Source organism: Macrobrachium rosenbergii, chromosome 50 (genome assembly GCF_040412425.1).
Source record: "Macrobrachium rosenbergii isolate ZJJX-2024 chromosome 50, ASM4041242v1, whole genome shotgun sequence".
NCBI lineage: Eukaryota > Metazoa > Arthropoda > Malacostraca > Decapoda > Palaemonidae > Macrobrachium > Macrobrachium rosenbergii.
In genome coordinates this window covers 16,035,001-16,050,000 of record NC_089790.1, presented here as the reverse complement: position 1 = coordinate 16,050,000, position 15,000 = coordinate 16,035,001, and the positions used below count along the sequence as shown (strand labels likewise).

At 34.4% G+C, this 15,000-nt stretch overlaps 1 protein-coding gene across 7 annotated transcripts in view; it reads left to right on the top strand.

The window, feature by feature from the left end:
• The window catches only part of LOC136832667 (cell adhesion molecule Dscam2-like), a 787,908-nt gene that overhangs the window by 486,959 nt on the left and 285,949 nt on the right, over window positions 1-15,000 (top strand). For all 7 annotated transcript variants that reach the window (XM_067093969.1, XM_067093965.1, XM_067093968.1 and 4 more), the window contains exon 6: window positions 10,536-10,653. In XM_067093969.1, the coding sequence (XP_066950070.1) occupies window positions 10,536-10,653 (118 nt within the window). The remainder of the gene's footprint in view (window positions 1-10,535; window positions 10,654-15,000) is intronic.

Genomic DNA, 15,000 nt, shown 5'->3' with positions numbered 1-15,000 from the left:
GAACTACTAAATACATGGATAAAAACTTAAGAATGTATAAAAATGGTATAAAATCTATATTTCTCCGGGAAAATTGTACTTCATTGTTCACATTCTCTAGAATAATTTTATATTTACATCTGCTCCAGTGACGCACATATTTAATGCCAAATTCTACAGAAAACAGGAAGTGAGGTTCTTATTATTAGCCAGTATTTAATACAAACACCCTACAGGATTTAGGAAGTACGTTCTTATAATTAACATTATTACTCTCTACAAAGCGAAATTTCAAATAAGCTGCAAACCAGCCAGGCAGGTTGGCTATACATTATTCATAATAGATGATCGGTACATTGCATCTGCTCTAAGTCTTATAGAGGTCTGGTCTGTGATGTTAATGGGGGGAGAATAATGTTTTTTTTTTCTTCAGTAAGTGTACATCTGAGTGACTATTTTTTTTTTTATTTAATTGTTTTCCAGTGTGTTTTTTCTTTCTCAGTAGGTGTACATCTAATGAACCCTGTTTTTTTTATTTGGTTGTTTTCCTATGTTTGTTTTTGTGTTAAATTCCGAAATATATTTTCGTGGAATTATCTTTGCAATGCAGAAAAACTTAGTATTTTCGTTTTTAAGTGTATATAAAAATATATGTATTCGGTTTTTTTCCCCATCTGCGTAGATATTTTAATGGCTTTTTCTTTTAAATGCAAAAAACTTAGTTTTTTTCATTTTTAAATGTATAGAAATATAACTATTCGTTTTTCTCACCATTATTGTACTGTGCACTTCGATATCGAAACAGATTCCTTGTTAACCAATCTAGAGATTAATGTAAAATATTTCATGCTTCTTGAAGACAAAGAACTACCCCACTTGCAAGTGGTGTAACTTGTACCTGCAGGAGCAGGGATCTCTCTCTCTCTCTCTCTCTCTCTCTCTCTCTCTCTCTCTCTCTCTCTCTCTCTCTCTCTGACATTCTGTCTCTCCCTATCTGTCTCTTCAGAAGTGTCGACACACACTCCTCCTATCTCAAAAGTTTCTCTCTCTCTCTCTCTCTCTCTCTCTCTCTCTCTCTCTCTCTCTCTCTCTCTCTCTCTCTCTCTCTCTCCTTTCCAAACCAGGTCAGGCTCTTGACTGAAGAGAGAGAGAGAGAGGAATCTCTTGCCAGAGTCAACTGTGAGAATGTACACGTCACTCGAACACGGATTTGTACTGAGATTCTGTGACTTCCTTTTATTTTTTTTTTCAGTTTAATCCTTCCTTTCGCTTTAAACCCAAAATAAGATTTTTTTGGTCAGCTCGGTGGAAGGGAGTGATTTAATATGTCTTTTATTTACGGAAATTTTGTAGTACCTAACTTAGTTTTGAAAAAGAAAGTTCTTAAAATAAGATTTTTGGGGGGGGATCTGTTCTGGTGGAAGGGAATGATTTAATATGTCTTTTTTATTTACGGAAATTTCGCAGTGATTAGATTTATTTTAAGAGTTCACAGTTCGGTTAAGAGTTAGGAAAGATTCATTTGGCGTCTCGGGCTGAAAAGTTTATTGTTTTTTTTTATTAACCTTAACTATGTAATTTTTAAGTTGTCTAAAGGAACCAGACACACACACAAACCACACACGCACATGCATACACACATACGTCTATATGTGTGAGTCAGTGTATTTAAATTAAACGCATGTATATCTTCAGTTCTGTTACATGCAGAAATTTGTGTTCATGGAGGCGCCAAAAAAAAGAAAATCACATAACAGAAACCAATACCCGTTTCTTTCTTCTGCACAAAATTTTCCCTTCAAAGTGGTAATTCATTCTTTCCTAGTAGCAGATACTATCGTAAGCAGTGGTAGTATTAGTATTAGTAGTAGTAGTAGCAGTTACAAGCTTCATCTTGAAGCTCCATGCATGAATTTGAAAAGCATTGAATAACCACGTAAGTGCACCAATACTAACGAGTAAAAAATATTTCGGGCATTTGACGCAGGCGTGCATTCTCGTACCTACGCTATCGAGTCGCAATATACTAATCTCTCTCTCTCCGGCTAGAATCCCGAGATTTAAATCCTAAAACCTGGAAGGTTTTGCCGGAGTGCTGAAACATTTGTCATCTGCGTTTTGACGCAGACAAATTAAACTACAATCTGAGGCGATAAGTTTAGTACGAGTTGGAGAGAGGGAAGGAAGGAAGGGCGATAAATCGATTCGTCTCTGATTCATGGACCAATCAAGCACTCGCGTTTCTTTTCACGTCATCAATTGTCGCGTTTCTGATTGGCTGGCGTGTCTTAGTCCTCTCCTCCTTTACGCCATCGATTTTCTCGATTCTGATTGGCTGGCGTGTCACAGTCCTCTCCTCCTCCCCCCCCCTCCTCCTAAGTTTCCCGGTTAATTAGGTTAAAATAGAATTTCCTCGTTTTCTTCGCTTTGATCTATAGAGAGATATATTTATATACAACACAAAGCGTTGTTAGAAGTTTTATGATTGACATCAATAATAGAAGGTTCGGATAAATAGATTTTAAATGTGATGTCTCGGAGGATAAGTGGTCTTGTTGATCGTCAGTGGTAGATTTAATTTTCAGTAGTAACTAGTAATTAATATTATATATATATATATATATATATATATATATATATTGTATATATATATATATATATTGTATATATATATAAATATATAAATATATATATATATATATATAAATATATATATATATATATATATATACAGTATAATATATATATAATAGTAATAATGATAATAATAACTACCAGCACACAAACCTACATCATCAGCCATTTCGCACGTCTATACAGACCTCATCAGCAGCACGTCTACAACTGCACTCACGTTCCAGTCACCCCTTTCTCGAGTTGTGCGTTTTTGGCAATTCTAGTACTAAGAGATGCCTGAATCAATGAATCCATATGCGTATCATTTCAAAAACATTCATTTAAGAAACTCGGATATTCTGATATAATTAGTGTGGTATTTGATGGGCAGAAAAAGTTAAGTATAGCTTAGTTTAACCAGACCACTGAGCTGATTAATAGCTCTTCTACGGCCGGCCCAAAGATCAGACTTATTTTACGTGGCTAAGAACCAATTTGGTTACCTAGCAACGGGACCTACAGCTTATTGTGGAATCCGAACCACATTATAGCGAGAAATGAATTTCTATCACCAGAAACAAATTCTTCTAATTCTTCACTGGCCGATCGGAGAATCGAACTCGGGCTCAGCAGGGTGCTTTCCGAGAACGATACCAACCCGTCCAATGAGGAACTAAAAGATTGGCTTTTGAAGGACAATTTACAGTTCAGCACTTTTGGGGAATATCTGACCATTTTCCCCATCCACCAGAGCACCAGAGTTCTTGGTCTTAAGTCACTTGAGGATACAGAAATCGATACTCTACGTAGCCTGCAGGAGAGATCAGTTGTAGTTGGGGGAAACGGTGCATATTTGATAAGTTTTATGTCTCCGGGGTGTCGAGATTTTCACTCAGTCTTTATTGTCAAGTCTCCTTCGTTTCCTTGGTTCTTCGGTGTAACTGAACCAGATCTTTGTGCAGTGTCACCAGTTCCTGCAACTTGGTCCAAGTCGTTTTTTAAAAGTTCGTCAACATTGTGATAGGTCAGAGGTCAGTGTTATCCTTCTTAGAGTAATTCGCTCACTGGAATGGAATATGATATTTAGGCCAAAGGACAAGCGCTGGGACCTTTGATGAAGTCATTCAGCTACTGAAAGTAATGTTGAAACAATTTTTGTTAATAGAAGGTGGATGAAAATGTTAAAACAATTCTTAGTAGAGGTAGGAAAAGTAAGATGGAAGAAAGAGAATGTGAACGCTGGTACAGTCAGAGGAATGAGAGGGGTTGCATCTAGGGGCCGAAGGGACGCTGCAAAGAACCTCAAGTAAATCCTACGGTACACAGCTTTCTTTTAAGGAATTCGGTAGGATGTATTGGTGTGGCTTCCTCTTACTGTTTTGAAACTTATATTATACATGCAGTGTTATATATGATAATTCATATCAAAGTTCATGGTGCGTATTATAAATTATCATAACGCCATTATTATTATTATTATTATTATTATTATTATTATTATTATTATTATTATTATTATTATTATTATTATTATTATTCAGAATATGAACCCAATTTATGCGGACCAAGCCCATAGGGGCCACTAACTTGAGATTCAAACTTCCAAAGAATATAATGTTGTTAATTTGAAAGAATTTACAGAAGGTTATAGGAAAAACAGAAAGACGAGATCAGTTATCAGAAAAGAAAAATAAATTAACACATTCATAATTAAATTGATAAAAATGTAAGTAAGTTATTAAGATACAAAGAGAATTTCTTTAGGATGGTAATGTAACAAGAAATTTTATGAACAAAAAGATCATTATAATAATTTCAATGATTTGGCGAAGCCTTCCCAAGGTGGATTAATTCATAATGAGATCATTTTTCATGACCCGAATTTTTTTACCCTTGTTGAAACGTAGAGAAAATTCTCACGATTCTATCGCTAGTGAGACAATTCTTGTGCAGTAATTTGAATTTCATTTTTTTGCAGTGTTGTAACTTTTCGAAAAAATAATTAGAGTCGACATCCGCAGGGGCCAAGAAAAAAAAAATAGTTTTCGAAATAAGAATATAAAATTCTCTCTCTCTCTCTCTCTCTCTCTCTCTCTCTCTCTCTCTCTCTCTCTCTCTCTCTCTCTTCGTCAAACATGGGAAAACCTTTTCATAATGTTCAGCCTTTTTATTTTTTATTTCCGACAATGCTAACGATAAAGGGGTGGTAATTATTGTGGAGTTATTGACGGTGTGATGCTTGTGTAAGTATGCATATATGTATGTATGTATATGCATATACAGTGTATATATATATATATATATATATATATATATATATATATATATATACGTATATGTATATGTATATGTACATGTGTATATGTCCTAATTCTCTCTCTCTCTCTCTCTCTCTCTCTCTCTCTCTCTCTCTCTCTCTCTCTCTCTCTCTCTCTCTCTCTCACACACAACCATTCCTTCAATAGCAAGGCCTATGTATTTTAATAAATCAAGACGAGATAGAGAGAGAAAACCAAAAACGATTTTGCGTTACATAAATCATCTAAAAATAAGTGTCTCAAAGCCGCGTAATTTTTCATGATTTGACAAATAAATACACTCATGCATCCTCATTCATATATTATGCCCTAGTGCCATGCATATTGAGCAAAGGAATTACCTTTGTTGAAATATCAATGGGGGTTGCACGAGCACGTTTATTAAATTGAAAAATTATTGCACTCTTTGAAAGCGGGTCACCAAAACAGATGACTGAACAGTGCTTTACTATTGTGTAAGAGTGTCCTAATTGTAATTAAAATATAGACTTTAAAGAATATTATGATTCAGCCGATTTTTGAAGCAAGGGACCGTTCAAAAATTACGTGACACTTTTTTTTTGGTAATTTACTATCACCCCTCCCCCTTGTCACGCCTCATAACACATGTCCAGGCCCCCCTAGAAAATTATGTAACATCAGCTAGTAACCCCCAATTAGTATGTTTCTTTTTTTAATACAATAACAAAGCCTGGCCTAATACCTGGAAATTATTACCTTTAGGTTTTTCTTAATACTGTTATGTTATGATATTAAAGAGTCACAGATAAGTGTGAAATGAAAATGTTCTCTTATGCCATGTTTAGAAGAGGATTCATTTAATTTGTGATATTTTTCGAAGTCATATTTATGCTTTAAGCGAGAACGTCGGAGCTCAGAAAAGGGATGAGTTTGTGATATTATTCTGTGTCATGTAATACATATAGTAGAAAATGTTGAAATACAAACAAGGGTTGAGTTTGTGATGTTTTTCAAACATATAATTACGGAAAAAACATTAAATACCATATTCTCAATATTACTAGAATATAATAAATGTCTATTGCAGAATCTTTACTGTCTCTTTTTATCCTTCTACATTTACATCTTTTCAAAAGACACAAAGGAAAAAAATCTGAAAATGTCATGTAACTTATGGCTGTACCCCCTCCCCACTGTCACACTCATAACACTTCACCATAACCCCTCCCCCCCTAAGGCGTTACGTAATTTTTTAACGGCCTCCAAGACGTAATTAAATAAAACAAGTAAAAAATGTGCCAAACGCAATTAAGTTTTCCGTACAGCGTGTAATGCTGTATGAGACTCTCGGCCACGGCCCATGGAACTCCAGCCGGCCGTGGTGGCCTGTGTTGTTACGGTGCCAGACGCACGATCACGGCTAACTTTAACCTTAAATAAAATAAAACTACTGAGGCTAGAGGGCTGCAATCTGGTATGTTTGATGATTGGATGGTGGATGACCAACATACTAATTTGCAGCCCGCCAGCCTCCGTAGTTTTTAAGATGTGAGGGCAGACAGGAAATGTGCGACCGGACAGACAAAGCCATCTCAATAGTTTTCTTTTACAGAAAACTGAAATGCGGATTGAAAATGAACTTAAACAAACACAGTACATCACAGGAACTGCAGTACATCAAAATATAATAAAAAATAAATTTTTTTCCTTATTTTGTTATGACCAGAAAATAAAGTTACTAAAAAAAAGGCACAAACTCCGTTTATTTCGTTTACAAGCTAATCTTTTCGAACCACCTCTTCAAAATACTCAAAGCAAAAGTATAATAATATGATGTTTTTGAAGTAATATCTTTGGATTTGCGACTTTGAAACTGGAATATTTGTAATGGTTTGGACACTCGATTCACTAGTAAGAGAGACTAAAATTTTAATGCCATTAGTAATTATATGAAGACCTTAGCAATGGATTCTGTACCTGGTAGTTAGTCAGCTTTAGTGGATAAAAATTTTGGATTCAACACCATAATTATGGTAACTTTGAAAGGAAGGGAATGGGGTTATAGAAGGGGAGGTGTTAGGGAAGGGGTTATTGAAGGGGAAGAGGTTAGAGAAGGGATGTGGGTAGGGAAGGGGAGGGGAGTGAGGTCGGGAAGGTGAGGGTGAGGGGGAAGGGGAGGATTTAGGTAAGGAGAGGAGTTAGGGAACGGGAGGTGGTAGGTACGGGGAGTGGTTATGGAAGGGTTTATGGAACGGAGGTGGGTAGGGAAGGGGAGGAGTTAGGTAAGGAGAGGGGATAAGGAAGGGGAGGGGCTAGGAAAGGGGAGAAGTTAGGGAAAGGGAGGAGTTATGTAAAGGGAGGGGTTAGGTAAGGGTAGGAGTCAGGGAAAAGAAGGGGTTAGGTAAAGGGAGAGGTTAGGTAAGGGTAGGAGTCAGGGAAAGAAGGGGTTAGGGAAGAGGGGGTAGGGAAGGGGAGGGAGTAATATGAAACTTAAAAACTCAGACAGTGGCTGTCCCCTGGCGAAGCCGTGACGTCACGAAACAGTGTGAAATCTTTTGTTTCTATCGTTAACAGAGAATAAAAAACCTATGCCAGCCAAAAGACTTTTATTATTAATAGTGAATTAAAAAAACACGAAAAAAACGCCGGCAGGGTAATTTTGAAATATGATATTATAACTTTTTTAAAACCTTGATACCTCGACAGCGCCGAAGTTTGGAGCGCTTTGCTCAGACTTCGTTAAATTTTCATTCCTCGGGAATTATAACTCTTCCTCCATTTCTCTTGATCAGGGAACAACAGAGAGAGAGAGAGAGAGAGAGAGAGAGATCCGATAGGGATAGGGGTACGTCAAATGTTAGTGTTGAATGGAACTAATGAAATTAGGCTTATGTTAGATATATATATATATATATATATATATATATATATATATATATATATATATATATATATATATATATATATATATATATATGTGTGTGTGTGTATATGTGTGTGTGAGAGAGAGAGAGAGAGCAGGAATACTGTCATAGTTTAGTGTTGAACGGAACCAAAAAAATGAACTCTTGGTAGTAATAATGTAGAGATAGACATATATGTATGTATATATATATATATATATATATATATATATATATATATATATATATATATATATATATATATATATATATATATATATATATATATATATATATATATACATATATACAGAGACAGAGAGAGAGAGAGAGAGAGAGAGAGAGATAGAGCGACCTGTCAAAGAAGAAAGAGATTAACGATGAGATTGGAGCCCTCATATGAAAGAGCAACACAAAGTATTGCCTCCGACCCGAACGGGAATCTAAAAAAAAAAAACGCAAAAAAAACACACACCAGTAAAAGAGATGCCAATCAAACAGATAGAAACTTTGTTTCTGTAGTCCAATTTTTTTCTGGAAGGAAAACAAGATTCCCTGTGATATATACACTATCGACAGAGAGCGAAGGAGAACGTAACGTTTCTTTCAGGAAACTTCTTTTATTCGTAGTTTTTGAGTCATCACAATGTCTATATCTTCTTTGTTTTGAGTTTTATTTTTGTTAAGAAAATTTTGCTTAATATTCGTTATTTTAATTTGGTTGGAAATGGATTTATTTTCATTGAAATCTTTATAAAAATGTCATAATTTTGTAAGCATCGTTGTCAGTTCAAAAATATTGAGTCTGCAGGTTTGACCTTAGATAATTGGTCATATTATTTATTTCCAGTCAGTGGCCCCTGTGGGCTTGTTCCATATAAATAGGGTTTATCTTCTGAATAATAATAATAATAATAATAATAATAATAATAATAATAATAATAATAATGATAACAGCTTTAAGGCAGTTCTAAATTTTCCAACTTTACTTTATGTTGGTTTTATGTATTTGCTCTTCTTCTCCATTCTGGTACTTTTCTTATTTCTTCATCATTTCGTTTTCTTCCTTTTCTATGTTCACCTACACTTTCGGATCTTCCTCTTTCATCCAAGCTCCCAAAACGTGTCTGTACCCTTTTTCCACCTCTATCTTCACTCATTACAGCTTCTTTTTACTCCAACTTGTAAAACAAATTTTTTGAACCAAACATTACAACTCTCCAAGCTTGTTTTTTTTTATACATCGTATCTTTATTTAAACCTTCCTAATTCCATACACATTCTACAGATATTTTTGTACCCTGTTTTTTAAATTTTTTTTTCACTAACCGCCAGGGTCCCCTTCCAAAACTCGAAAATGTTTTCAAACCACTTTAGAATTTCTGAGTTTTTTTTTTTTTCTGAAAAGAAAAATGTTGTGCAGGCTTTGTGTGTCCGTCCGCACTTTTTTCTGTCCACACTTTTTCTGTCCGCCCTCAGATCTTAAAAACTACTAAGGCTAGAGGGCTGCAAATTGGTGTGCTAATCATCCCTCAGTAGTTTTTATTTTATTTAAGGTTAGAATTAGCCATAATCTTGCGTCTCCCAACGATATAGGTCAGGCCACCACCGGACCGTGGTTAAAGTTTCATGGGCTGTGGCTCATGTAGCATTATTCCTAGACCACCTAAAGATAGATCTACTTTCGGTGGCCTTGATTATACGCTGTACAGAAAACTCGATTGCGCTGAAGAAGCTTCGGCCCATTTTTTACTTGTTTTTATGACACTCTTATACAGTTTATGCGAAGTTCCTTTTGTGTGTTTTGCCTTTCCAATTGTGAGGTTTTTTTTTACTATCTATAATAAAATTAATCTCCACAGTGTTTATTTACCGGGCCATTTGTTACCTCGTTTAAATCTTGGTTTCGTAAAGGAATGAGAAATTCATTGGTTTTGCAACCAGGAGGTTGAAGGTCCTCCAACAATCGGGAAGGATTTTGTAATGAATATTTCAGAAAAGATTACAAAGCTTTGTTTGTTTATTTATTTATGTATTTATTTATTTATTTATTAATATTTATTTATTTATTTTTATGGACACTGAATAAGTGTCCAAACCCAGTGACTAGAAGTTCTAATCTTTTACTGTCTGGATCCATATACTCACATACACACAAAACAATTGTGTACATACTGGATGTACACACTATCACACACCAAGAGCAACTATCTACATACTGAATGCACACACACACACAAAAAACTATATACATACAGGATACACAAACACACATATGCACTAAAAGCAACTACATACGTACTGGATACACACACAAAACACAGACACACACACACTAAAAACAACTATATACATACTGGATACGCACACACATACAAAGCAGCTATATACATAAACATATATACATAGATGCACACACAAAACATGTATATGCATACATGCACACAAGTATATAAATAATGTATATACATATATATATATATATATATACCCAGACACACACACAGCAAAAGCAGTCACATACATAAACATATATACACACAGCACTCACACGCAAAGAATGTATATACTGTACATACATACTCATATACATATATATACCCAGACACACAAAGCAGCTATATACATAAACACATATACATAGATACACACACAAAGCATGTATATATACACATACACACAAAGCAACTATATACTCATACATATTCATAATACTATGTAAATCGCCTTATCAGAAATACCTCTTTTTCATTTGCAGATCCGAGAGAGAGGGTCACTCCCCGGATGGTGACCAAATCGAGCACCGTGCAGCTGTCAGATGCCAGCCCTCTGGTCTTGCCCTGCGTGGCGCATGCGCACCCTCCTCCCCAGTACAGGTGAGACACAGAGAGACAGAGGGGAAAGTTCCTTCCTCTGTAGTGTGTTTAATGTCTTTTTCTATATATTATATATATATATCTTTTTATATATATATATATATATATATATATATATGAGAGAGAGAGAGAGAGAGAGAGAGAGAGAGAGAGAGAGAGAGAGAGAATTCTAGGACTCTTTCTCGTTCTTCCTTCTTGTGTATGTATATATATAAATATATATTATATATATATACATACATACATACATATATATAAATATACAGTATATATGTATGTATATATATATATATATATATATATATATATATATATATATATAGAGAGAGAGAGAGAGAGAGAGAGAGAGAGAGAGAGAGAGACAATTCTAGGACTCTTTCTCGTTCTTCCTTCATGTGTATGTATATATATGAATATATATATATATATATATATATATATATATATATATATATATATATATATATATATATATATATACACACACACATACATATATAAATACATACATACATATATATAAATATACAGTATATAAATATATCATATAATATATGTATATATTTTTATTTATTTATTTATTTATTCATTTATATATATATATATATATATATATATATATATATATATATATATACATATTCTATTACATATGATTTATGCATAATCATATTGGCTTTTGTAAATGACTGGTATCTGTAATGCATTACTTCTCTGCGTATGCATATTGTGATTTTATTCAGCTTCTGTTATTTTTAGTTACTCTCGTTACGAAATGACTCTTGTTGAGTTAATTTCATTTTAACATTTCCCTGCCGAGTGACATTTGCTTCTTTATTAAAAATTTTAACATTATTTAGTAATGTTGAATTTTTATAACATTATTTAGTAATGTTAAATTTTTTTTAAATACTTTCAGTGATTTTTTCAGTATTTCATTACACCCTACTTACATATATTAGTTTGAGTCATTTATTTTTAGAATTTTTTTGTCAACTTTTTCCTAACAGCACCGAATGAGTTATTGGGAGTACTCCCTCTCTCCTCCTCCTCCTCCTCCTCCTCCTCCTCCTCCTCCTCCTCCTCCTCCTCCTCCTCCTCTCCCGCCCCAAGCAGCCCATTGTGTTCTAACTTTTTTATACATATATTTTTTATTCACGTAATTATTAAAAGCATATTGATTACAGCTTACCTAATGTTTCGTTAATGAAGCAGAAATATATATATATGAATAATTACTTTTTTCCGAAATGACTCGCTGAAGTAAAACAGTTTCCAACCGAACGGTAATATTTGATGTGAAGTTTTATTTATTTAGATATTTCCCACAAATTGTCACTTGAGTGTGATTCGTAAAGTGGTGTGGGAAATATAAGAGTTGGAAGCTTTAGTGATTTTGTACAATCACTTAATTTTTTTTAGTTTCTGCTTCATATTTTGACATATCATGAAAAAATGGATATGTTTTAACCAAACTTTTTAGCTTAGCTCATATTTTAAAATACTGAACAATAAAAAAAATGGATATGTTTAAACCAAGTGCTTTTGTCTCACACTCCATTCTCTATTGAAGTTGGAGTTCCCTATGACTGATTTTTGTAGTATTTTACAGTGTTATTCATTTATACAACTCATCTCGTTCACTCATTTGTATCTACGGCTTCCAAAAGCAAATGATATTTCAGTTTCAGTGTCCATGAGAAAAGTGTCAAGTAGATTTTACGCCAGATGAGTTATTTCCTCATTTAGTAATTGATAGCCTTGCGTATGAAGTCACACACACACACACACACACACACACACACACACACACACACACACACACACACACACACACACACACAGATACTGACCTTGAAATTTAAAACGCCGACAAATCCCCCGTTCTGTTATATTGATTCGAGATAGTGTCAGCAAAAATTTCGTTTTAGGTTACATTACAAACTGTACAGGTATGGTACTTGTTTCTGTTTTGCAAATACGTTTTGGGTTACATTACAGACTGTACAGGTATGGTACGTGTTTCTGTTTTGCAAATACGTTTTGGGTTATATTACAAACGGTACAGATATGGTACATGTGTCTGTTTTGTAAATACGTTTTGGGTTATATTACAAACGGTACAGGTATGGTACATGTTTCTGTTTTGTAAATACGTTGTAAGTTACATTACAAACGGTGCAGGTATGGTACATGTTTCTGTTATGTAAATTAGGTTACATTGCAGAACGGTACAGGTATAGTACATGTTTCTGGTCTGTAAATACATTTATGTGTACAATAGGAAACAAAAGTACTGGACTTTCAGTTACGTTAATAGGATTTTCATCATAATTCTATGGAGACTTTGTTATTTTTTGTTGCGAATCGTGAAAATTTAATGTTCCGACATAAAAATTATTACTCAAGGATAGTTAGGATTATGTTGCCACTTTTTTCTTTTAGTTTGTGGATAAATATCGCAGAATTGATTAAAAGAATTATGATAATTTTATTATGAAAATATTCACATTGTCTTTATCTACCTCGTTTTCCTTTTAGTTTCAGGGCAGAGATGGTAGAATTCATTAAAGAAATTATGGTAATGTCATAGAAAAAATATTCATATTATCTGAGTATCGTCTTAATATTAAATAAAAAGAGACAACTTTAAAAGCTGAAAATTATTTCGTACCATTTCCTATCTCACTGCATCATCACCACCATTTCAGTCCGCGTAGGATTTGCGATTTCAACGGGAGCGCCATTTGATATTTCAGAGAGAGAGAGAGAGAGAGAGAGAGAGAGAGAGAGATTTCAGTGATTGCTGCTCCTCTCGATTTCACTGGTACTGACAGCAGCTTAGACTTAACTGAAAGTAGCAACTTGTTGAGAGAGAGAGAGAGAGAGAGAGAGAGAGAGAGAGAGAGAGGCCGGGTCTCTCTTGATTAATATTTGGATCTGAGCCGGAATGGTGAGTTTTAGGTACGGTAATTCGATGGGACGAGGAGGTGACGAGCGTTTTAGGATTTCTATAGGATAAGTGAGTTTTTTTTAGGATGCCGTCAACAGCGGTTAGTGTTAATGATTCCTGTAGGTTAGATGAGTTTTTAGGATTCCTGTAGGATAGGGGTGTTTTTTTAGGGTGCCCATGGCAGTGGTGTGTGTTTAGGATTCTCGTAGGATAGATGAGTTTTTAGGATTCCTCTAGGAAAGGTGAGTTTTTTTAGGATAACGTTGACAGCGGCGAGAGTTTAGGATTCCTCTAGGAAAGACGAGTGTTTAGGACTCTTGTAGGATAGGTGAGTTTTTTCAGGATACCGGTGGCAGTAGTGAGTGTTTAGGATTTTGGTGGGAGTGGCCTAAGTGTGTGTAAGTGTGCGTGTGTAAATTGTAAATTGCAATTCCAAATTTACGTCTTTTCAGCCATTCCAGATTCCTGACGCACTCGCGAGAATAAATCTGTAATTTGTAACCGAATTAAAATGTGGAGTCTTCCAAGTGCTTTGCAATTTATGATGTCTCCGTGGTTTTCTGAAACTGAATTCCTATGTCTGAGACACTCCTGCCTCGGGATTTCCTTTGCCGGCGTTTGTTAAATATTGCAAATGTTGCATGACTTGTGTATTCTTGCAAAATGAATGAATATTTGTTTATTATTTATACCAGCATTTTTCTAATCGTACAGATCTATTTTTATGAAGTTTCTCTTAGATGTAAAGTTGAGTTGAGACGTAGAAATAAGGTCGACCCTTCATTATCAAGTAGGGTAAATCCTTAATTATGAAAACAAGTAAGATTGATCCTTAATTATCAAAGTAAGATTAATCCTTCATTATCAAGTAAGATTAATCGCTCATTATAATTCATAATCAAGTAAGATTAATCCTTCATTACCAAAGTAACTTTAATCCATCATTATCAAGTAACATTAATTCATCATTATCAAGTAACATTAATCCATCATTATAAAGTAAGATTAATCCTTCATTATCAAGTAAGATTAATCCTTCATTATAAAGTAAGATTAGTCCGTCATTATCAAGTAAGATTAATCCTTCATTATCAAGCAAGATAAATCCTTCATTATTAAGATTAATCTTTAATTATCAAGTAAGATTAATCCTTCATTATCAGTGACAATCAAGTAAGATTAATCCATCATTATCAGTGACAAGTAAGATTAATCCTTCATTATCAGTGACAATCAAGTAAGATTAATCCTTCCTCCTCACTCTGCTTCTCTGTATTATCATAAACACAAACCCTTCTAACAAACCTTTTACACCCAGAATCTGTGCTTTCGTGCTTGCAACCAAAGTGCTTTTATATGTTACTCTGCGCGCATAGTTTTTATTTTCCTTTATT